Below are 24,311 nucleotides of genomic sequence, written 5' to 3'. Positions count from 1 at the left end.
TATCGTTAATTATTGTTAACGTTCAGGACCTTAAGACGGGATAGGAACTGATGACCCTGGATCCTTGTCAACAATATCATTTCATTTGTCTCCGATGTCACTAGTCAATAATTCTATTACTTTCTGGCATTGCCACTTTCATGCCATGATTTTATGAGTTGCCAAGTCTATGATGAGCTTTGGCCCTGGGGACCTACCCTCTCCCTGCTCCTGGCATGTGAGAGGACCCCCAAAGGCCCCAGCTCAGTGCCAGCCTCCCCGGCCAGACGCCCATCCATCTGTCCTGGTCCCTCCACCCCACCCTCACCATCTGTCTCTACCAGTGCCCATCAGTCTGGGTAGGTCTTGGCACTGGAAGATAAATAGCTTGTTATCAGAGGCCGTTGTGGAGGGTGATGGATTATATGCCATGAAGCCAGCCAGGCTGGGCTGGGCTGAGGGTAGGGGCACAGAGTACAAATCACTGGGGAATGAACGATATTCATCATGGCCCGTTGCCTCCCAGGACAGGTGACACCAGCGTGGGCTCAGAGATGTCACTCCTCCAGGGCACAACAAGCAGGTTAATGGGGGCTGACCTGGCCCCAGTGCACGGGGAGCTGTGGGCAGGACCTTTCATCTCAGACTCAGCCTGGTCTCTTCCCTCCCTGTCTCTCTTTGCTAGAACTCCAGGCTCTTGCTCAAGAATGTTCCTCTCCCCCATGGCCTAGCTTAGCCAACTTTTACAGCCAGATGCTCCGGGCTCCCGGAACGTCCCCAGGCTTCCTCTTCCTGTCTCATTCCACCAAACCCACCTGCTGGTCTTCAGTCAACTCTAGCTTTGGCTCAGAGCATTGGCTCTTCTCTGCCGGCTCACGCGCACAGTCTCTCATAGACTCACTGTGAAACCTACTCCTTCAGGAAGCCTTCCTGGATTCATACCACCCCCGGTCTATCCTCCCTGCCACCTTCACTGTAGTGAGGAATTCATGGCTCAATGCCAGCTATACAGTAAGCACTTTCAAAAGCCTGCTCGTGTTACCAACGATAATAAATAATACTCAGTAGTGGGGCGCCTGGGTGGCTCAACTGGTTAAGCATCCGACTTCAGCTCAGGTCATGATCTCACCGCTCAGGAGTTCGTGCCCCATGTCAGGCTCTGTGCTGAGAGCTCAGAGCCTGGAGCCTGCTTCCGATTCTACGTCTCCCTCTCTCCCTGCCCCTCACCCACTCACGCGCTGTCTCTTTCTCTCAAAAATAAATAAACTTAAAAAAAAAAATACCCGGTAGTGGTAGGCTCTCTATAGTTTGTGACATATTGCCACAAAACTTAGTGCATTTAATTGTTACAGATCCTTGGGAGTTAACACCCCTCCCTGACTTTACAGTCTGGGCAAAGTGAGGCCCAAGGGGGTCAAGGGCATGCTCATTCCTGTGGCTACTGGAAGGGTCCCTGGGGCAGAAGGACAGGACGGTGCCACTTTAAGCCTGGACCCAGTTAGCCTTCTCCAAGCCCAGTGCTCTTCCTCTCCCCTCCCCAGGCTCCCCCCACAGTAAAAGACCAGCAGGCCAGGAGGCAGCCGCTCCGAGGTGTGGAAGCCTCCTCTCCCCACAGGCCCAGGATCGGAAACCAATGCCTTCTGCTTCCCGGCTGGTGCACAGTGTCCACCTCCCCGCCAGCACGCCCCTTGCGTTTTGCTCCATAGTACATGTGATGTGGGCCTGACTCCCAGACCAGACCGTGAGCCCCTTTTTGTCCCTCTCATGCCTTGCATGAGGCCCGGGACACAGTAGCTGCTCAATTAATGAGTTGGGTTGAATCAAGGGGAGACCCGAAGAGGAAACTGAGTCACCAAAGAACAGCGAGCCTCCCAAAGACCCTCGGGTGCAGGGGCCCCCCTCACCTTTGTGGGCAGCAGCACCCCCAGGACCCTGGTTAGAGTGGCTGGGGTGAGGGTTCGGGGCCCACACCCGAAGCTGGCAAAGACGTGGCCTCAGAAACCAAAGACCTGGCTCTCCCGTGCGTCAGTCTCCTCACCTGTACAAATGCCGAGTCTTAAACTCTTGTGAGAAGATAATCATCCCAAAGGGCTTTGTCAATGGTGTGCGTATACAAGTCATTAGTAATATCTGCAATTATGCAGTAGTTTCTACTGAGGAGGCATAGAGCATGGGGTTAAAAAGTGTATCTGGGGGGCGCCTGGGTGGCGCAGTCAGTTGGGCGTCTGACTTCAGCCAGGTCACGGTCTCGCGGTCCGTGAGTTCGAGCCCCGCGTCAGGCTCTGGGCTGATGGCTCAGAGTCTGGAGCCTGTTTCCGATTCTGTGTCTCCCTCTCTCTCTGCCCCTCCCCCGTTCATGCTCTGTCTCTCTCTGTCCCAAAAATAAATAAATGTTGAAAAAAAAAATTAAAAAAAAAAAAAAAGTGTATCTGGGAGCCAGGCCGCCTAGGCTCAAATCCTGGCTCTGGGACTTACTCGTTTTTCTCTGAGCCTCAGTTTCCTTAGGTGTAAGTGAAAATGGGGGTAACGTATCTCAAACGCCTCCAACAGTACCTGGCGTGTAGCTAGCACCCCACGGTATTGCGCTTTGGGCATTTTTAGCAGCACAGAAGAGCAGCCTTGACTTCCTCGCGGGTGCCTGAGTCACCGCCCAGCCCTCCGCTCTGTTGGTTCTCACGGCGAGGGCTGGGGCGACTTCCCCTGTGGCCCACCCCAGAGCCGGGGAGATAACCGCGTGGCGCACTTGCCACACGACCCTCCTGTGCCCATGGTAGATGCTGTGATCTCACCGCAGCTCTCCTTCCCACCCTACTGACGCCAACTTTAGCACGCTCCTCCCACAGTGCTCTGTGGAGACCTGACAAATTGCGGGCAGCTCTGGAGAGGAAATCCCTCTGCTGCCCCTGCCTTAGGGCATGGCTCTGTGTGCAGGCCCTGGGGGACCCGGGGGCGGGGAGGGGGTGGGGGGCTGTGGTGACCTGCGATCTTGCGGGATCAGGGGAGGGGGACTCACCGGAGATATTGCTGGCCAGGGACAGGCTCTCGCAGGGCTGGTCCTGGAAGGAGGCGGAGACGGCGTTCAGCCCCAGGAGGAGAAGGGCCTGTGGACACAGGGAGACGAGGGACAGGGTGAGACCGTGCCGTGAGCTTCCTGCTTCCCCTCACTTCTGTCTCATGCATGTCTCTTTCCAGACACCCCATCCCACCTTGCCCTCCCCCTGCCCCCATGTCGTCTGTGCCTGGAAGGGCTTGGAAGGGAGGCTGGTAACCAGAGCGGGAGCCCAAGTTCCCAGGACAATGGTGAACCTTCTCTCTGACATTCAGTGAGGCTGTGCCCGGGGCAGCCACCTCCACCCCCATAGGATCCCAAGGATGACCCAACTGTGTCCCAACACACACACACACACACACTCACACACTCACACACACCTGCTGAGCACTCGGGGGCTCACAGATATTCTTTAATAGTGCACCTGCCGGCCTCCCTCCCGGGCTGCAGGCGGTCGGCCCCAGTTTAACGAGCTGCTTCAGGCTCTCATCCCCACCCAGCTAATTACCAGTCACTACAAATTGTGCCTCCAGGTTCACGGAGCCCTTTAACATCTGCCATGGTACTTAACTCTCCCTGGGGCTGGCATGGCTGTCCCCGTTTGCAGATGAGGAAACTGAGTGAGGGGTACTTGTGTCTGGAAAGGGGGCCTGCCTTATTCCAGGGAGAACTTTTGCCCCTTACCCTCCCCGGGGGCTCCCTGTCACTCTGATTCCAGAATTTCAGGTCACTTGGGAGGAGAGTGGCATGGGCCCCACACCAGGAGGGCTGCTTTCAACTAGCACCTTCCCACCATCATTGCATCCCCTTTGAGGCCACCACCCTCCCATGGATTTAGAATCAAAAGAGACATGGCATCCAGCCCTGTGTTGCCAGGGGCAGGTTACTTGGCCTCTCTGGGCCTCGGGTTCCTCACCTGTAAATGGCCCTCCCTCCCAGGTTCCCATGATGCAGTGTGTATACAGAAGTCCTCTGTTCACTGCATTCAAATGTGCTGACATTACACTGTGTTTCGGGTCTACAACAGGCACTCAACAGGTCACGTTGATTGTTATTGAGTCATAGGTTAGTGGCAAGGCAGTTGTCTCCCCTGGGACTTGATTTTCAAGGGTATTAAGAAGCACATTGAGGGCTGGGGGCGGGGGGCGGGCCTTGTAACCAGCCTCCTCCTTCCATCTGTTGGACGTGGGTGCCGAGGTCCAGCAAAGCTCTGTCTGCCTTTTTAAATTTCTTTCAATGTTTATTCATTTATTTTGAGAGAGAATGAGAGGGGGAGGGGCGGGAAGCGGGGAGAGAGTCTCACACAGGCTCCACACTCAGCATGGAGCCTGACGCGGGGCTTGATCTCACGACCGTGAGATCATGACCTGAGCCCGAATCAAGAGTTGGATGCTTAACCGACTGACCCACCCAGGCGCCCCTCAAAAACTTTTTTAAAAAGACAAACTCAGTAACAGTCTGGGCATATTGGAGCTTGGGGTAAAAGGGAAAATCAGTGATAATATTAAAATATTGTTTATCATGATTATGAGATTTTGGACACCCTTACATTTTGTGCTTGGGGAGAATGCCTCATTCGCCTCACCCAAGTCCCGGCCCTGCCCTGAGCTCCCCAAGCTGGACACCCCCTATCCCATCCCTCCCCATGTTGTATATCTTCCCTTCCCTTGGACTCCTCCCCACTCACCCTTTCGAACCTCAGGACCTTCCCCCAGTCCTCAGAAGCAACCTGACCTGCCCTTTCCCAGAAGTGAGCCTTTCCTGCTCACTAGCCATGAATATCTGCTCCCACCCTGCCCCCCCATTAGTGTCACCCACCTGCCCCGGGACCTGCTCCTCCCCACTCCTGTCTCATGATAGAGGCGGGCTCTGCTCCCTTCACTCCTACCTTCCTTCCCAACGTGGAATCGAATGCTCCCCACTTCTGGTTGGAGTCTGTCCTGCCCCCAACCTCCTGCAGGAAGCCCCCTCTTGGCCTAATGGTTCACCCACATGTCCCCTCATCGCTGTGTCCTTAGTGAGCCTTGTTTATTCCAGTCCCTTGCTGGACTCCTGTCACACTCCGTCATATCACGGGGGTCTTTCTGTTCTTGCTGGGCCAAGCTCCAGGCTAACAAGCACACCCCCAGCCCTGTACCCCCCCACCCCCAGTCTGTGCCCAGCACTCGGGACGCTCAGCTAACTGGCTCTTAGGACTTGGGAGTGATTAGAACAAACCCATTCAGCTGTCTGGCCCCAAGGAACTTCCAACACCTTATTAATCAGTAATTAAACTTCGCAGTCCCCAGAGAGATGGGGAACTATCTTTACCCTCGTTTTCCAAATGAAAACGCAGAAGGAGAGAGAGAGAGGAGGGAGCCCCTAAGCCAGCCAGCGGCTCTCGCTAGCTAAGCAAACAGCAGTGTCCTCGCTGACGAACCCTGTCCTCAGCTCAGCACAGGCAGCAGGGACCCAGCGCTCTCTCTCTCTCTCTCTCTCTCTCTCTCTCTTTCTGTCTCCACCTCCAACACACACACACACACACACACACACACACACACAATGGAAGTGAAGCCCCAGAGCCAGTTGCAGGCCACTTAAAGAAACTGGAAACGCCCTATTTGAAAGTAGCAGCCCCGTCACCAGACATTCTGCCATCATCCTTCTAATCCTGAAGCCGTGCTTTGTGCTCGTGCTGTGGTCTTTCAGACCCCCTCGAAAGTGCACCGTGTTCTAGCCACATTGAATCACTTGTCCCTGCCCAGCTGCGGGATCCTGCTACTGTCCACGCACCTTTGACCCTGCATTTCTTGGCCCGCGCACCCCCCTCCTGGCCCACCACCTCACCTGGTGAGCCCCGCAGTCCCGGAAAGCCAGTTCCGGAACCCTCCCCGTGGCAGCTCCTTCCCCAGCACTCCAAAGCAAAGCAACTCAGTCCCCTGTCGATGTGCCCATGTCCCCCTGCGCATGCGCTGAACCCAGGTGCTCACGAGGGTCACGAACCTCTGGCTGGTCCTCAATGCCCGGAATCACCTCGTTCCAAAGCACTTACTCCCCTCGGTTCTGATTAATGGCAAATACATAGGCAGGAAGGTCTTAGCTTGGCATCTTTACGTCCTAGGGTTCACGGAGGAGCAGAGCGAATCCAGATTCATCACGAAACCAGACCACATGCCGTGCAAAGGACAAAGGGCTAGCCTGTTCTTGGCTGGCTGCCTGTAACCCCAGTCCTTCCATTTCCTCGCAGGTGATGGCTCCCAAAGGCATTTTCTACCAACAGGGTTTGCACCATGCAAAGAAAAAAAACGCTTCTTAAAATTCCTGAATCACCCTCTCCTCTCGGGAAAGGTCGGCTCTGTACAGAATCGGTGCCTGTGCCACGTTTTTCTCTGAGGAAGGGTCTGTAAAGGCTTCTGGCTCATTCCTCAATCCACTTCCATGAACACTTCCAGAGTTTTCCTGTATTTCTCCCTGGCCCCCCCACACACATTGATCTCTTCAACATTCACCAGATTTCTAGCTCCATCCACAAGTAATTATTGCATGAGAGGAACAGGCCCCCAGAATTTCCAGGATATTGTTTGTTTCCTTCCAAGGCTGAGAGTTCTTTTCTTTTAAAAATTTTTTAATGTTTCTTTATTTTTGAGAGACAGAGACAGAGACAGAGAGTGGAGGGGTGGGGGCAGAGAGAGAAGGAGGCGCAGAATCTAAAGGAGGCTCCAGGCTTTGAGCTGTCAGCACAGAGCCTGACGCGGGGCTCGAACTCACAGACTGCGAGATCATGACCTGAGCCGAACTCGGACACTCAACCGACTGAGCCACCCAGGCGCCCCTTTTGTTTCTTAACTTTTATTTATTTTTATTTATTTATTTATTTTTTTGAGAGAGAGAGAGAGCATGTGCAAGCAGGGGAGGGGCAGAGAGAGAGGGAGACCCAGAATCCGGAGCAGGCTCCAGGCTCTGAGCTGTCAGCACAGAACCCGACGCGGGGCTCGAACCCATAAGCCGCGAGATCATGACCTGAGCCACAATCGAGAGTTGGTGGCTTAACTGACTGAGCATCCAGGCGCCCCTAAGGCTGTGAGTTCTTAATCTGGGGTCCACGAGCAACACGAGGAGGTGTGAAACCCTGTAATTAAATGCACCGTGTTGTGGGTCTTGACAGCCATTTTCCCAGGGAGGGCACAGAGCTCCCTCCACTGCTCAGGGAGGTCTACCACCCAAAATACATAGCCAGAGCTTACGGTGGGTGAGGTCACATCAGAGGCCCAGCCCTCCACCAAATGGGACCAAAAGTGATTTTGGCCTAGGACCGCCACTTTCTGGGGCCCCTCTGCTAGCTTCTCCCCTCGGTCATTAACTCCAGCTGCTGGCTCTCCTTTCAGAACCATTTCTGACAAGCCGAGTGTTTAGGACTTTATGAGGTTTACTATTTCCCAACAGGTGGTAGAGAAAACCAAAAATGGCACCAGGAACCTGAAGCTGGCGGAGTGCTAGGCTCACTCACTAGGTGATGCCTCGCTTCTGTACAGAAGCCCGGCAGCTCCAAGGCCCCAAATAAAACCTGTGCCTCAGTGACAAATTCCTCCACTCACCAAAGAGCCAAACCTTGGACATTAAATCTGAGAAGGCCAAGGGTGCGTTGCCGCTGGATTTACAGCATGACTGTCCAAGGACCCAGTGGGTCCCTGTTCCAAGGGAACTGGAACAATGCCCCGAGGAAGGGGCACTGTTCCAAGGAAAGCATGCGGGGCAGGTCTCATGCTCTCTGTTTTATAGGGGTTTATGGTAGAACGCAAGGTCCTAGAGCTGTTTTTAGCAGCTGGGTGGGGGCTAGGATCCAGGGGGCAGGCCACCTGGGTCTGATTTTCAAGCGGATAGTAGCTGGAGGAAGTCGGATGGCCCAGATCAGGGCAGGGCATGGAAAGAAGGGATGGGCAGAGGAGAGGGAAGGGTGCAGGGGCTCTCAGAGAGGGAGGGTGGGGGGTGGGAGTCTGACAGCTGCTGCCCGTGTCCCACCCCCAGGCCAGCGCAGTGGCTGGAATTGAAGCTGCCATCCCAATTCCCAGTGTGACTCTGGCATAAAGGTTAATCACACCCAGAAATGCTTATTAGAGACCATAAATAACTATGTTGCCGAAGCTCAATTCGCTCTTTAAGGCACAAAAGTGCAATTTCCTTTGATGGGATGATTGGGTGATTAACCTTTTAGGGAGTGTCCGGAAGGGCCACTGGAGGGAGAAGAGGGGTGGCCTGGAGGTGCAGGGGGGGGTTGCCCCCACCATCCAGGAGTTCATGAAAAGCAAGGAGAAGGGCCTGCCTTCCCCCTCCCCCCACCACCACCCTGCCACCCTCATGACTACCTCTGATGCTGGGCTTGGGACGGCCCCCAGGAAAACCTCTTTTAGGGGCCAGGGACAAAGCCATAGCCACATTCCAGAGTGATCCCTCCACAGGATCCCTCCTGCTTCTGCTGAGTTCTGAGCCCAGTCCTGCCACTGATTTTGTGACTTTGGGTGAGTCACCTGGGCCTCTAGGCCATGCGGTCTTTCCTACCTGTACCCCAGGGAGGTGGGCCAGAGAGAGAGATCACTTCTGAAACTTCAAGTTCTCTGTGTGTGTCCATGGACCGAGTCCATAATTCGGTCACTCTGGGCCTCAGAATCTTCCTTGATTATGGAGAGAGTTGAACGAACACAAGCCTCTCTCTCTTATATATAGATGATAATGTCTTTATCCATTCATTCAATGGACACTTAGGCTGTTTCCACGTCTCCACTATTGTAAATAATGCTGCCATGAGCATGGGGGGGGGCACAGATCTTAGAGATAATGATTTCATTTCCTTTAGATATGCATCCAGAAAGTGGAATTCTTGGCTCATACAAAAGTTCTATTTTTAATTTTTTGAGGAACCTCCATACTGTTTTCCACAGCGGCAGACCCAATTTACATTCCCAGCGACAGTGTATGGAGGTTCCTTGCCCTCCGCATCCTCGCCAATAGTTGTTATTTCTTGTCTTTTTGATAGTACTTATTCTAGAAGGCGATACCTCACTGTGGTTTTGATTAGCATTTCCCTGATGATGAGTGAGCACCTTTTCATGCACCTGCTGGCCATTTCAATACCTCCTTTGGAAAAATGCCTATTCAGGTCCTTTGTCCATTTTTAATTGGATTATTTGTGTTTGTTTGTTTTGTTTTGGTTTTTTTGTTTTTTGTTCTTTGGGGTTTTGTTGTTGTTGTTGTTTGTTTGTTTGTTTGTTTGTTTTTTGCTAGTGAGTTGGACACATTCCTTATCTTTTTTTAGATATTAGCCTCTTATCAGGTACCTGGTTTGCAAGGTGCTGCCTGTTTTAAGTAAAGCCGAGAGAAGAAAATCTAAATGTGAAAAAGAGGAAGGTCATAAATCAGGATTCCTTTAAAAAGCTAGCTCCCCTGTTGCATTTAAAAACTGGGATCTGGTTTGTAGAAGCAAAACATATGCCCAGGCAACTCTTCAGAGGTAGGTCTGTGCCTACAGGGCAGAGATCTATAGACACAGAGTGATGGTGGTGGGGAGAGGCAGGGCCCACGTGCAACTGTGGTTTCCGCCCTGCACAGAGGTGCCAAACAGAGGGGTCACCGGGGGCTAGAATTGCAGGCTGTGCACGAGCAGAACTGAGACCCTCCGGGGTGCATTTTCTGATCCACGCAGAGGTGCTCTGGACACCAGCCGGGGTAAAAATAGACTTGGAACAAAGGACAGTGAGGCCACGTGCCCTTTCTCGGCCCTCGTGACTGCCCAGGGCCTTTGCCCCCTCAGCAGCCTCCGCTCCCCATCCTGCCCCGGCCAGGTCCTCCCACGACAGCCTCTTTTTGTAACAGCCACAGCCTGTCCCCACCTCAAGGCAAAGAGCCTGTGTGTTTCCCCAAAAGTGGGTGGGTTGGGAAAGATTATTTTAGGCAGACGAGAAATAATTTATTGTTACATTTAATTAACTGAAATTGCTGTTGTGCAGAGAGGAAAAAATGGAAAGGAAAATCTCCTGCCTACAGATCAGGGAGGGGGGATTTCTGGGGTGTTCCTCGCCCCCACGCCTTCTCCCTGGGGTCCGGGGCTCAAGGTATGCCCCGCCCCCTCCCCTTGCTGCTTCTCTCAGCAAAGCCGAAAGCACTGGGTGCCTGCTTCACCCACCCCAGGGGCAGCAAGGACCTACAAGACCCCAGCTCTGGATGTACACAGACCCTTCCAAAGATTCCAGGTATACTGGCCATTGGATTATAAGCACCCCGAGGGCAGGGTCTCTGTTTGGCTGACTTTGTACCCACGGGGGGGCCTGGCACAGAGTAGGTCCCACTATGCATTGAACAAATAAATGACTGACTGACTGAATGAATGAACAGGCGGGTTTTTACTCTCTGTCTCCTTGGACCACAAGGTCCTGTAATTATCCCCACCAGGACATTTCCCATTTCCCGTTCGCCAGCATCTTTTTTCCTCTAGCCGCGAGGAGCTCTCTCTTGGACGCTTAGCTCTTAGTTCCTTAGAGGGGTGCTCTGAAGGCAAAAACATTTTGGGGTAGGCAGTGCAGGGCTGAGATCCTGTTCTGACTCTGGCGAACTTGTTCCATGGACAAATCATTCCCCTGCCCCCTTTCCTGCCTCGGTTTCCTCATCTGTCAAATGAGGAGGGCAGTGTGTTCCCTACATTCCTTTCCAGGTCCGAATATGCTCTGCCTTCAGGACACACGGGAGAGTAGAAATCAGATCTCCAACTCCAGCGCCAGAAAATTCCACATGGGAATCTTTTATCTGCCCCTTCCTTCCTGTGTGACCTTGGGTGACTTAACTTCTCTGAGCCTCAGCTTCCCCATCTATGAATGGGGCTAATAAGGATGAAGTAGTTACACCCTAAAGCTCTTGAAGAGATCCAACAACAGGGTGCATTTAAAACAGCCTGGGGCCGAACACATGGTAAGCCGTTAACGATCGGTTATGAGAACCATTATTGACTCGGTGCAAGTGGCTTCCTTCCTGACTCGGCCTTCCTGTCCAGAAGTTCCTGGACTGGTCCCCCGGCGCCACCCAGGGCAGGCGCACCCACTTTCCACCGGTGCTCTGTTCCTAGCCGCCAGCATCCACCTGTGAACGTGTGTGGTGGGGATTCGCTGGGCACAGGGAAGGGAGGTGGGGGGCGGCGGTGCCCGGAACGTGGCACCGGTCCCATCCCGGTCTGCTCTCCTTTTCTGCTGCTTCTGCCTTCGTTCTCACCCTCTCTTGGTAGGGTTCCCCCTTAGATCCGCTCATTGGTATTTTCCCACAGCTCATGCCTCTCATCCTCCCGCCCCCTCCCACCCACCGTCCCCTCTCTGTCCTGGTCTCAACCTCCCCAGCTCTCTTAGTCTTCACGAGTCTCCATTTCCCTTCCTTCCTTCCCTCCTTCCCTCCTTCCCTCCTTCCCTCCTTCCTTCCATCTCCCTCCCTACTCCCTTTCTTCCTTCTTCCTTTCCTCTAAATTCTAGCTTTTACCGAAGGCTTGCACGGTGCCAGACTCTCATTTTTCTCTTTTAATCCTTCTGGACCCCAAGAGGTGGAGCCTTTATTCTCTTCCCACTGCACAGATGACAAACTGATGCGTGCACAGTTGGTAACTTGCTCAAGGTTGTTTACCACAGTGAGCGGAGGGCCTGGGATAGGAGCCGTGTTCCATGCCGGGATTGGACCCCTGGCCAGGACAGCCTGTTTCCCTGACCGTCCTGCCTCCTTCCCTACTCCCCACCCCTCCCCCCAGCATAGATCCTCCAGAAGAAGAGGTATAGGTTTCCTTTGCCTCTTGATCTCTGGCTCGGGGCCACAGCCTGGCTTCCCAAGAGCTGGCAGTGGCAGTCGGACGCTGTCAGGGGACTCAGGAAGGGTTAAGTTTGGTTCTCAGAGAGAAGTGGAGCCCCGATGGGGCTCTGATCCGGCCCCTTGCTCCTGGAAGCCGTGAGTGGCTCCCAGACACTGGGAAACCACCCCTGAGGGCGTGGGAGAGGCAGCTGCTCCTCTGGGCGACGGAGCTGAGCTGCTGGGGACAGTGTGTGAAGTCACCGGCAACACAGGTGTCGCTACCAGCTGTGTCCTCCTCGGCTCAGCCTGCTCTGCGACAAGAGTAAAGCAGGGAGGATTTCGGGGTCGGCAGAAAAGGGATATCCTTTGAGAAGCCGCGTCTTAAAAGGGATGTGAAGAGGGCCGGGAAGGCGGAGTGAAGTCGTCTGACATGTGGAAATCAGGTCCTATTAGAAAACGGCTAAAGGTTTTGAGGCTGGGTTTTCTGGAGAAGCAGCTGCCTTCTAAGGCCGTGAGGGGCTGGTTTCAAGGGGCTCCTTGACCACCGAACCCCACCGAGCAGGGTCATTTACGGCAGCGATTAGGAATAACTATATACTCATCCATGAGATAGAAAATGGCCCCGTCTGTGTCTTTGCCTGCAAAAGGAGCAAATTAGATGAAATCCGAGGTTTCCAGACAGTCCTTGGCATCTGGGAGGTAGAAAATTCTGTGTCTCAGGCTTCACCCCAGGAAGTCAGGGTCAGCAGATCTGAGGGGAAACTCAGGAGTCTATTATTTAATGCTCACCAAGTGATTCACCAGAAGTGAGGGTAACTGAACTAACCCAGTGGTTCTCAGCTGGGGGCAATTTTTGTCCCCCACGAAACATGTCTGTAGACGTTTTCGGCTGCCACAGCTGGAGGAGTGCTATTGGCGCTTAGTGGCTGGAGGCTGGGGAGGCTGCTCTATACCCTCAAATGCAGGGGGCAGCCCCCACGGCAAAGAATGGCCTGGCCCCAAATGTCAACAGTGCTGAGGTTTGGAAACCGGGGGCTGGAGGGTTTTGCAGCGTCCTCTCGGATCTGAAAACATGCACCTGCCAGCCCATCATGGAAGCTGGGAGCGGCGGGGGGGGGGGGGGGGGAGAGAGCAGGTGGTGGGGAGGGGGGGGGTGTGGGGAGGGGACCCTGGGAAGAATGGGAGAACAAGGGAGGCAGGTCTGTAAGACAAAAAGAGGCCTTGATCTCACTCCATCCAGCAAATGCCCCGTGGGGGACCTTGGACCAGTCATTTACGAAACTCCTGGCCTCAGGCTGGAGGCCGGGGTCCTTCGGGAATGGGGGTGCCTGGCCAGCTGGGCAGACAGGAGGTCCCTCACCTCCCTGCTCGTGCTGCCCAGTCGGCTTCTCCAGGCGGGGGTATGCATGGGAGGTGCAAAGCCGAAGCAGGAAGTGCCTGCCCGCGGTGCAGCCAATGCAGGGAAGCGAGCCGCCCAGGGATGGCATCGTGTGGCCGCCTCTTCCCCCAAATAGGCAGGCCGGGCTGGCCCAGCCTGGGCTCTGGAGCAGCCTGTCCCCAGGGCCGGCATCTCGGAGGCAGGAGGCAGAGCCGGGCCCCGGAGCAAGGGAGACTTCAGGCTCCCTTATCTTGGGCAACCCGGGGCCAAGGCCTAGAGCCAACGTGGGGCTGATTTCTGTGAGCACTGGGGTGAGCCCACCACAGAGGAAGGACCTCCCTTGTCTTCCCAGAGCACTGTGACCACTCAAGGTCATGAGTCTTCCCCCAACCTTAGTGACAAGGTGCAGCTTGATGAGTGAAAACCAGGAGGAGGAAGGGGCCCGCACAGAATTGCCAGGGGTAAGGGCTCCGAGGAAACCGAAGGATTCCGCCCTCCTGGCCACGAGCTCTTGCTGCCTCGGGCCCCCAGCCACTGCTGCCCCCGAAAGAGCCGCTCTGGCCCTGTCAACGAGTCCTGACGGCAGGAGGCGCACAGGTGCGGAGCAAGTCCGGCCGGCCGCCAGGCTCCCATGAAAAGCTAACCAGGGATTCCAGGCCATAAATTCTGGCTCCAGGGGAGGCCTTGAGACCAGTGCTACTCAAACGGTGGTCCGCATGGGTGCCTAGCCGCAGACTGTCCCCAAGAATAAGCGTTTGGGAACCCCGATGTGAATTGTCCTTGCTGTGACATCCCTGCGTGTCGTCACAAGACTGATCTCCTTGAACAACAGGGTTAGACCAGCTCTGATGTCCACCTCTCCAGGGCAGTCGGGTGGTGCAGGCCGCACGGTCATCACTTGCAGGATGACCAGGTGCCAGTCTGCCACAGACTGGAAAAATCCACGTGGTCCTTCCCTGGAGCCCGTTTGAGAAGCCCTGCCTTAGCTGGAGGAGAGCTGATGGAGGCCGGCTTATCCGGGAGGCCCCCTGGAGGAGGCTCCGTGGTTGGGGCCAGCATCCAGGGCAGCAGAGGCTGGGGTGAGGGGCCTTCCCGGGAGAAGTGGGGGGGGGGGGTCTCACCCAGGGAGTCTGGTTGGGGACGGGCCCCTCAGCACAGAGGTGTTTCCTTTTATTTTCGCTCATGGTCCAGATGAGGACCAAGCCTGGCGAGGTTGTGTGACTTGCCCAGGAGGTGGCACCTGGTGGGCACCTACCGCCTCAGCGTTAGGGTCAGTGCTGCCTCTCGGGGCTGCTGGCTTCTCGGGGGTGTGCGTGTGCCCCGCGTTTCACAGCCTGGCTGCAGCCATCGTGGCACGGCTCTCGGGGCCCAGCAAACTGGAGGGAATAACACCAAAGATTGCCCCCCACCCATAGGGAATGGAGGGGTTAGGATCTGGACTGAGAGACGGGATCCCCTGGAGGGAGCCAAGAACGGGCCCACTACCTTCCTCCCGAGTCCTCTGCCCACGTCTGTCTTGCCTGGCTGTTCCTGCCTCGTTACCAGCAGAACCAGGGCAGGGATGTGGAGGGAGCCCTGGGCCGCCACCACGCCTCCTCCCCAGCCCCGGCTTGAGGACCTAAGTGCCCTGCTGTCTGAAGACCGCGGGGGGTGCCTGGGTGGCTCAAGTTGGTTAAACGTCAGACTTCAGCTCAGGTCATGATCTCACGGTTCATGGGTTCGAGCCCCGCGTCGGGCTCTGGGCTGCCGGCTCAGAGCCTGGAGCCTGCTTCGGATTCTGTGTCTCCCTCTCTCCCTGCCCCTCCCCCGCTCACACTCTGTCTCTCTCTCAAAAATAAATAAATATTAAAAAAAAAAAAAAAAGAAGACCCCAGGTTCCGAGAAGTTTCTTGCACCTTTGTCCTCAGCCCAGCCCCAAATCTCCCTCTAGCAATGTCTCCCACTGACCCTGCCCAGAACCCTCATGATGCAAAGTGATGCCCTTGCTTTCTCATGTGGACAGATGCCCCCAGTGCTATGGGGACCGGGGTGGGACACCGGGCAGGGCCGGAATTGCTCAATGTTACTAAGTGGCACTGACAGCGTAGGGCTGGGTAAGCCATTGAGTCACAAATCCACACGCAGAAGCAGAGGAATCTGTCTAGCTTGTCATTTCTGTGTCTCCTGTCGCTACAGCACCTCTGAGAGCACAGACACTCGTGCGGCAGGAGGCAGGATCAGGGAGACCCCTCCCCTAAATTCCACATCCATGATGCGCCGTGTGTGCGTGGAGCACTGGACTAGGTGCCGGAGACCTTTGTTTTTATTTTAATTTAAGAGACTCCTCCGGCCCTGACAGCTCCCAATCTACGGCGGGAACAGGGGCTCAGGGGATGTGAGTGACCAGGGGTCCGTGTGGGGTCTGGCTAGTGAACGTGTGGAGCATCAGTGGGAGGAGGGCCCCTGTTGTCTGAGAGCCCACCATGCAAGAGAGGAAGGGGAAGACCCAGCAGAAGCACAGGAACAACCAGTGAGAGATGTACTTCGACTGGAGGGCTTCCTGGAAGAGGGGGTAGGGATAGTTCAAGACGACTTTGGTAGACGTGTCACATAGGATTGGTGCAGAGACTGGGGGGCAGAAGCATGGCCAAAGGCAGAGTGGCAGTTAGACATGAGTATTCTGGTGGGAGGAGGGGGCATTGTGACCGAGTCGGAGGGACAGAGGATCGATGGATGCTGGGAGCGTCTGATTCTTTGACCTCTAGACAGGGACAGGAGGACCCCATGGGCTCATGGGTGTGAGCCCTGGCACGGAGGCATCCGGCCAAGAGAAATGGGGTGAAGTGGAGAGAAAGGGCAGGAAGAGGGGGGAGAGCAGGGGCACAGGCCAAGCCTAGGACACAGGCCTCTGTCCAAGGGCCAGCCTCTCAGCCTCCCAGCCAGGCACATGTGGCCCAGCGGGTGACCACGGAGAGTGACCGTCCACTGCTGAACCCACAGCCCCCGGGTGCCCGGCTGCTCCTCTGGGAGTCAGTCCTCTGGCCCTGGCCTCGAGCTGGTGGGTGCCACGCACCTCACGGGTTTGACTGCGCTTAGAGAAGACAGGCCGGGGTGTGACCATCTGAGGGGGTAGCAGGTGGGGGCACGCTATTGCAAATGATGCAAAAGTGGCTCAAGATAGACAGACAGACAGACTGCGTGTGTAATCAGTTGGGACCACAAAGGCAGCAGGCTGTGTTCCTTCTGAACTTGGGGAGGAGAACTCAGCCCAGGGGCCGGGGAGCGGGCGGGGGGGGGGGCAGCGGGAAGCTGGTGAGGGGGAGGGGAGCACTCCTGTCTGCGCACACTCATCCGCAGCCTCCACACAGCGAGCCTCAGCCTCAGAGCATCCCTGCTCCCCGGGAAGGCTAGCGATGGGGTGGGGTGGTAATTCTTGGAAGAAACGAAGAGGGGAAATGCTATCTCTGGCCTCCAAAGCAGGGGCACACATTCTCTTGGGTGCTACGGACTCCTTCTCTCTTCCTCCCTCCTCTGTCCTCCAGGCCCTTCTGTTCCTGATCTCTCTCTCCTCTCTCTCTCTCTCTCTCTCTCTCTCGTGCCAACTTGAGCCAGCACCTCTGGCTCAAGAGGTACTCACCTCTTCATCACCTTTAGTTTCTGTCTCTCTGTCTGCCTCTCCCTCGCTGTCTGTCCGCATGCCCACATCTTATGTAATAATACAATTGTCCACCCTGAGCAGGCCCATGGCCTGCTGGGTCTTTGTTTCTGTGAGTGGGATTGGGGGCCCCCCGTGCAGGAGGCCTGGACCCCGGAGGACTGTGCCTTAGCTTTCTCCTCGACCCTTCTCCCTGAGTAGCCAAACCCCTTCTGGACCCAGCTGCCTCCTCCAGGCTGCATAGCCCAGCCCCGCATCCTTGGCCTCCCTTCCTCTCCCCACCCGGCCCTATCCTCACAGTGTCAGGGCTGGCACCTCTGGAAACCCCTGAGCCCTTCCCACACCCTGCCAAGGAGGCCGGGGAAATACAGATCAAAGCGGAGAAAGTCCCTGCCGTAAATGAAATGTCACAGCCATCTTTTGCCCTATCCCATCACTCGCCTCCAGGTACCTGCCAAACACACCGGGCAGAACATTGTCCCAAAGGTCCCCTAAGTCTCCCACTGTGCCTCAGGATAGCCCCACCACCTCTGAACACTCCAAATTGTAATCTGACAGCCTAGAACAAAGCTATGGAAGCAGCTGGACCAGTCTGGCCAGTTTCTGTACTGGACTCTGACCTAGGCGCCCTGGCTCACCACCAGATTGGCTGGAGGTTGGGAACCGATGGAAAGGTGGAGGGGGGGCTACCCCACGAAGCTCTCCTCTAAGCACCTCACGGTGGGGGGGGGGGGCGCAGCAGGGCCAAGGTGGGATCATGAAATCGCCTGTGTTTATAGGGCAGGAAGGGCACTCGCAATATCTTCATTTGTCCCTGAAACAGCTTCACGGCTGCTGCACGGACAGTTGCCAAAGAACACGTCTGGCTTGAGCCTTTGAGTCGGCAGCTCTGTGGACACGGGACCTGTCTCCCAGAAACGCATCTCAACGTGGCCATTTCACAGAAAAGAAAACTTACGTCCACGCTCCCCGAGCTTCCTCCCTCCGGTCCTCCCCACCTGTCTTCTCTCCATTTTGCCGAAGTAGACACCACTTACTCTGAAAAGGTTAATCTGTGGCTTAATAGATTCCAGCTAGTTGTTTTCAAAATCATTGTTTGCATCAGTGAGTTAATCATTTGGTATTGTCCTCCCCACATGCCTCTACTTTTATTATCAAATTCCTTCACATATGTCAGATGTTCAGAGAGCCGATTTCAGGCGCCTCTGTCCTTTGACCTTTGCCCTCAGCTGACAGCAGGTGACCCCGTCCCTTCTCCCCCGGGGGACTGCGAAAAGGACTCTGGGGCAGGGGAAGATTCTCCACTGCCAAGCACTCCTTCCTCCACCTTCCATTTCCTCACCCCTCCTTTGATGGTCCTCTTTGGATTAGTAAGATTTGTCAAGATTTATTAAGTGACTACTATCGTGAATATTTATTAAGCACTTACTATATGCCAGACACTACATTTGTGCTGAATTTCACCCCTGACATCTCACGAAATCATGGCGATTAATCCCATAAAGTGGGTACTCTTTTCTCCCTTTTTACAGATGAAGAAACTGGGGTTCAGAGAGATGACCTTACTTGCCTGGAGCCCCCGTCTGCTTCACGGGATGTTCCCACCTGTGAAAGAAGATGCTGACCGAGAGCAAGCCTGCAGACAAGCACTGACAAAGGACTGGGTGATGTTAGGTCCAAGGGACTCTGAGAATCTAAGCAGACAGGGGTCATTTGTAATTAACAAATTCATTCTTTGAATGTAAACCTGTAGCTAAAATGGAGACTCGGCCTTAGCTCCAAAATGGACTCACGCTTCCTTTTGTCGATGCCGTCGTTGGTTAGGGGAGAGTCAGAGCTGGGAGAGGTCACCCCACCCCGCTCTGCACAGAGGAGCACACAAGAAAGGCTCCAGGTCACCTGCTGCCAGCCAGCTCACCTCCGGTCACAGCAAAGGGGCTAGAGTTTCACGAGCCAAGGCTCTACTCTCAACGGATCCTCTAAATCACTGGGGTGCTCTATTGGCTATTTGTTGCGAGCTGTCTCCCTTCCTCCGTTCCTTCGTTCCTTCCTTTTTAAAATAGTGTCCTTCAGGGGCAGTTCCACTCTTTTCTGCATCAGAGATGGCTTTTCTGCTAGGGTGGTTTTGATACGACATCTGCCCCTCGTGGGAACAGCAAGGCGTCCACTGTGATCGCGCAGTGGTAAACCGGAAGGAGCAACAAAAAACGCCATCCATCCCGTCAACAAACATTTGTGAAATGCCTACTCTATGCGGCGGGTGGGGAGGCTCAGTGCTGTGGAAAGGGAAAGACGCAAAAATGCCACGTATTGAGCGACGCCCAAGAGCTCTTCCTCCAAGTTGCTTTTCCTGCATGATCCCATTTGATCTGAAATGCGAGCAATCCTTGCACCTGTTTCTGAAAACAAACTCTGTACCAGGTGCTACCCCGGGTGCTTTCCATGCGGGAACTCTCTCACCCTTACCTCAACCTTCTGAGTTAGGTATTGCCTCCATTTCATAGCCGGGGATGGATACTCAAGTTTAGACAGGGTACTGAGCCCAAATACCAAGTACCAAGGTCCCAGAGCTGGGGAGGCACAGAGCTGGGAACTGGATCTGCTGCACCCCACTTTTCCCATGTAAGGTCGTGGCCCTAAGGAGTGTTTGGACACAGATCTTTCACAGAGACATGAAAGGTACCCGGGAATCGAGTGCAATAGCCCTGTTTACAGACAGGGAAAGCGCGGCTCCGAGAGGGACGGTGACCTACCTTAAGTCACACAGCTGATGAGAGGCACAACTGAGACCGAAGTCAGATTTGCCAAATCCCAGGCTGACGGTCTTTCCACCCCGTGACTGCTGCATGACCAGCCCCTGTGCCTAACGCCTTCCTTCCGGCCACACCATGGTCAGGGCTCGGGTCTATGGGTTCAGCACGCGTCATGGGCACTGGGGATGCTGCCAAAGGGTCCCTTGGACCCTCCAAACTCCTTCTGTGCAGCTGAACCCCGCTGGCTGCTGACGCTGTCCAAGGAGCAAATGTCAGAGAGGGTGAGAAACGGATTTTCCACTTGGGCTGATCCTCACAGCCTCTGCTTTTCCACGGGTCTGTATCCTCCTTGGGAACTGGACAGACCCCTCCCTAGAGATTCGTATCGAATCCAAATGTCCTAGCCTGGCTTTCAGCCCCACTCTCCTCCTTTGCACCTCGTTTGTGGCCAGCCCAATTGTCCCCACCCAGCAAGGCAGCCTGTGGCCCCGCCCTGGGCTCACTTGTTTGCCCTTCTGCCAATGCTTCCCTCAAAAACTGGCTCCAGATTATCTGTCAAAGAAAGAATTTGGAAACGATCCAAATGTGCGCCAGTATAGGGATCCAAGGTATATCCACTCACAAACAGTAGGCAGCTGTTGACAAGCTCCCTCTGGAGGCTCCAGAATAGGATGGGCCAGACTTGGGCTGTGACACAGTAAGTGACGGGGTGTGCCCGATGGCCACAGCGGTGCCCAAACCTGCACTTGAGAAAGGGCCTACAGGGATTATCTCAAAAATGATAGCAGTAGCTGTGTTAGGAGGGTGAGGGGGTAATAATTGTCCCTTCTGGTTTCCAGACTTTGTCTTGCGTTGTGAGATTGCTCTTAAGACAAGAACAGTAGCAATAAAACCAGCAGCCTTTTTAGAACTCACTCTCTTTGAGGCCCCTGGGGGCCTCGGTGAGTAGAGCCTCTGACTTCGGCTCAGGTCATGATCTTGCGGTTATGGGTTCGAGCCCTGCATCGGGCTCCGTGATGTCAGCACAGAACCCTCTTCGGATCCTCTGTCCTCCTCTCACTGCCCCTTCTCCTTCCTCTCTCTCCCAAAAATAAATAAACATTAAAACATAAGAAGAACTCACCCTCACACTCCCGGAGCCCACCTCTTGGAGCCACACTTGGGTCTCCCTGCAAGGAGCTGCAGCTGGTGAGTGGGTAACCCAGAGGTGCTCGGTCCCCCTCTCCCCTGGAGGCAGAGACAATATTTCACCTGTCCCCTCCTTTGCATCCACACACATTCACCTGCACACACTCTCCCCACACACTCTCCCCCCAGTTCTCTGTAGCCAGGGCAGTGCTCAGCCCACAATAAGGGTCCCAGAGTGGTCCTTTCCCAACACTGGCTGACTTGTTGGGGACCAAACTGGATTCTGGATGAATTCCCCTAAATTCAAACTGACAGAACCAGGGGCACCTAACTGGCTCAGTCGGTAGAGCATGCGACTCTTTTTTTTTTTTTTTTAATGTTTATTTATTTTTGAGACAGAGACAGAGCATGAGTGGGGGAGGGGCAGAGAAAGAGGGAGACACAGAATCCCAAGCAGGCTCCAGGCTCCAGGCTCTGAGGCGTCAGCACAGAGCCCGACGCGGGGCTCGAACCCACGAACCATGAGATCATGACCTGAGCTGAAGTCGGACACTCAACTGACTGAGCCACCCAGGCCCCCAGAGCATGCGACTCTTAATCTCAAGATCGTGCATTCTAGCCCCGTGTTGGGCATGGGCCTGCTTAAAAAAATAGCAACAATAAAAATATAATAATTACAGACTGACAGAACTATCTGGGTTCTCATCTGGCAGAGGTCTAGGATGAGATTTAAGTGGCTTAGAACATTTGCTGATAAAAGCTGACAAAACAAACCCTTAGAACAACAGTGCCTAGGTTTGAGTTTTTGTTCCACCGCTCGCTGGCTGTGTGACCTTGAACAAGCTACTTAGCCTCTCTGTGCCTCAGTAATGATCCCTACTTCCCAGGGCTGTTAAGCAGACTAAGTAACTTAATATTTGCAAAGCAGGTAGAACAATGTCCCGCAAGTTGTATGTGCTACATAAATAGAAGGAACAAGTAATTATTTGACTGAAATGAGCATTAGCTGGCCATTCATTCGCTGCCTCTCCCTCATTCGGTATTTATTGAACACCTACTGCGTTCATTAGGCCAGACATAAAGGGCATACACATCTCACCATCTAGTAAGAAAAACACACACATAACAACAGAAAAAAAAAAAATTGTTCTTTTAGGAAAACGTGACAATTCTAAGCAGAGAATTACACAGGATTCTAAGAAAGGCCGGAGAAAGAACATTCGGCTATTACCACGTAAACTTAAAAAACAAAGCAACACAAAAACTACACAAAAAACCCCAAACCTACAGTCCAGTTCTCTGAATCCATTTAAAAGATCCAATTCAGTTTAATGATTTGTGAATTCAGAGCAAGGTTGGGTACACACTAGCCTCTCGGAAAATATTCCCATTCAATGCCATCTATTCAACCTCTCTGGGTGTTTTTCTTCCTACCTTCCTCCCCCAGTCTTGATCACCCAGAAAATAATCTCTGGGTTCACCGCTGGTCCTCAGTTAATGGGTGGAGGAGGGGACATGGGTTCAAGCAGCCCGACCCTCAGCAGTTTTTAAAAACAACTCACAAATATTTGGGAGGGGAGGGAGAGGATGGAGAAGAAGCTTGGTAACTGGTAACGTCTCTGCCCTGGCCGCTGTTACATTTAAAGAATTTGGCTGAACTGGAACCACTTGGGAGCTGGTATACCTAGAGTTGGTTTAATTACTGCTAGAAAACTGAAATTCAGTCAACCCGCACCCCTCCCCCAAATCCATTCAATTCTTTTCAATGTAATCCCTTTTAAATGCTCTGAACCCAGTCAAGCTGGTGTTGTCTGCATTTGTAGCCCAGGCCGTCCACACGGACCCTGCGGAGTCGGGATCCTCCGGCGAGAGCTGGGCTCCCCGGCAGCGGTGCCGAGGCCCACCCACCTCTCCCTCCGGCGGCTGCTTACGCGCCTACACCCGGCGAGCCGAACCGCTTTGGGAAGCCCTGGGCACTGAAGTGGCGGCTGTCACTACCCGCGGGCCGGCCTGACGACACCCCCAGCCTTTCCCGGGCCTACGCCGCCCTCGGGCAGCCCTGTCGCCCCCGAACTTGAGCCGGCAAACGCTGGTCATGCGATCGGACGACTTTTCTAAACTCCGGGCGCCGGAATCGCATCGCCAGGGCCGGAGCGGGAGAAGCAGGAGCCGCCAGCCGCACGGCGCAGGGACCCTGAGTGCAAAGGCTCGCGGAGCGAGAGCGGTGCTCCCGCCGGCCCGCCGCCGCGCAGCAACTGTAACCGCAGCCGGATGCACCGTCTCCTCCCCGGAGACTGCGATATTGATCAAAGGCCGGGAGACACGGGGGACATTTATCTCCCCAGACTCGCAGCTTAACGAGCAGGGGAAGGGGCAGGAAGGAGCTCCCAAGAACCAGGGCGGGGGCGTGCGGAGAAGGGGGGGGGGGTTGCTGACAGCGTGCTGGGGTCCGCGAGGAACCCATCTCCGGAGCCTCCCGACCCGGGGTCGGGGTCTGAATGGGAGGGTGGGAGATGGAACCAAGTTTCACTCCCAGAGCCTAAAGCGATTCTCCGCACAGAGCTGGTTGCCCGGGTGGGCGGACCCCCTCCTCCGCCAACAGCCCCGCAGCTTCGCCACAATGATGTCTTTTATCACTTGAGTCCTCCCCGCCCCCGCCACGCCGGCTCCAGAGGTCCAGCGAGAGGGACCTGTGTGTGCACAGCCCTCTCCGGTGACTCCCATCACACCTACAGCCCACCCGCGCCCCGCGCCGGTCCGGGGGCTGGGGACGCCCGCTCTCCAGGGCTGACCCGCTCGCTCTTACCTTGACGAGCCGGAGCTGCGGGCGCCGTCCCATCCTCGGGCTCGCTCGGTCACCGTCCCGGACGCCTGGGTCCCTGGGACATCCCAGAGGGGCCGGCCGGCGGTTGAGGGCTGGGGCGGCGCGGGCTGGGCGGCCGGGTTCCCGTGTCGCTGCCCGGCGCCGAGGTGCCCGGCTCCGCGCTCCCCGGCCCCGCAGCCCAGCCCGGCCCCGCGGGCTCCCGCTCTCCCCGGCCCGGGCTGGTCCGGCCGCCGCTTCCCGACTCAGCCGGACCCGCAGCCGCCGGGCGTCCCCGCCGCCTCCCCTTCGGTCCGCGCAGCTCCCCGCCTCGGCTCCCCGCCCCCTCGCCTAGTGTCCCCTCCCCTCTCTCTCCCCCGCCTCTCCCCTCCCCTTCGGTCCCTCCTCCGCGCCTCGCCCCTCGGCGCGCTCCCCCTTCGCCTCCTCTGCGCCCTCCCCTCTCTTCCCCTCCCAGACCTGCTCCCCGCGCCCTCGCCGCGCTGACCCCCTTTCCCTGAGCCCAGGTTTGCGGCAGTCGGCGGGACGCGCTGGCAGCGGTGGCGGCCGCCGCAGCCTGGGATGGAGGCGGCGGGGGGGGGGAGGGGGGGGGGCGGGTGGCCGGCGGGGGCGGGAGAGGTGGCAGTCTCCCGCCTCCGCCTGGCTAGAGGTGGGGACCTGGGGAGTCCAGGGAGTGTGGGGGGTCTGGCGGAGCCCGGGTGAATCTACGAGAGCGAGGCTGTTGGAGACCGGGGAGTAAGGCAGCCCCGAATGAGCAGGGGCGCCGCGGAAACCGGGTGAAG

At 55.6% G+C, this 24,311-nt stretch overlaps 1 protein-coding gene across 1 annotated transcript in view; it reads right to left on the bottom strand.

Annotated features, from left to right (window-relative positions):
• Positions 1–23,690, bottom strand: part of CRHR1 (corticotropin releasing hormone receptor 1) — a 45,977-nt gene extending 22,287 nt beyond the window's left edge. The window contains exons 1-2 of the mRNA XM_043584861.1: positions 23,518–23,690; positions 2,993–3,080 (exon numbers count right to left, since the gene is read on the bottom strand). Coding sequence (XP_043440796.1) covers positions 2,993–3,080; positions 23,518–23,550 — 121 coding nt within the window. The 5' untranslated portion in view covers positions 23,551–23,690. The remainder of the gene's footprint in view (positions 1–2,992; positions 3,081–23,517) is intronic.
• Positions 23,691–24,311: the final 621 nt, after the last annotated feature.

This window comes from Prionailurus bengalensis, chromosome E1, assembly GCF_016509475.1.
Source record: "Prionailurus bengalensis isolate Pbe53 chromosome E1, Fcat_Pben_1.1_paternal_pri, whole genome shotgun sequence".
Taxonomy (NCBI): Eukaryota; Metazoa; Chordata; class Mammalia; order Carnivora; family Felidae; genus Prionailurus; species Prionailurus bengalensis.
The sequence above is the reverse complement of the archived record's forward strand: the minus strand, read 5'-3'. Positions and strand labels throughout refer to the sequence as shown.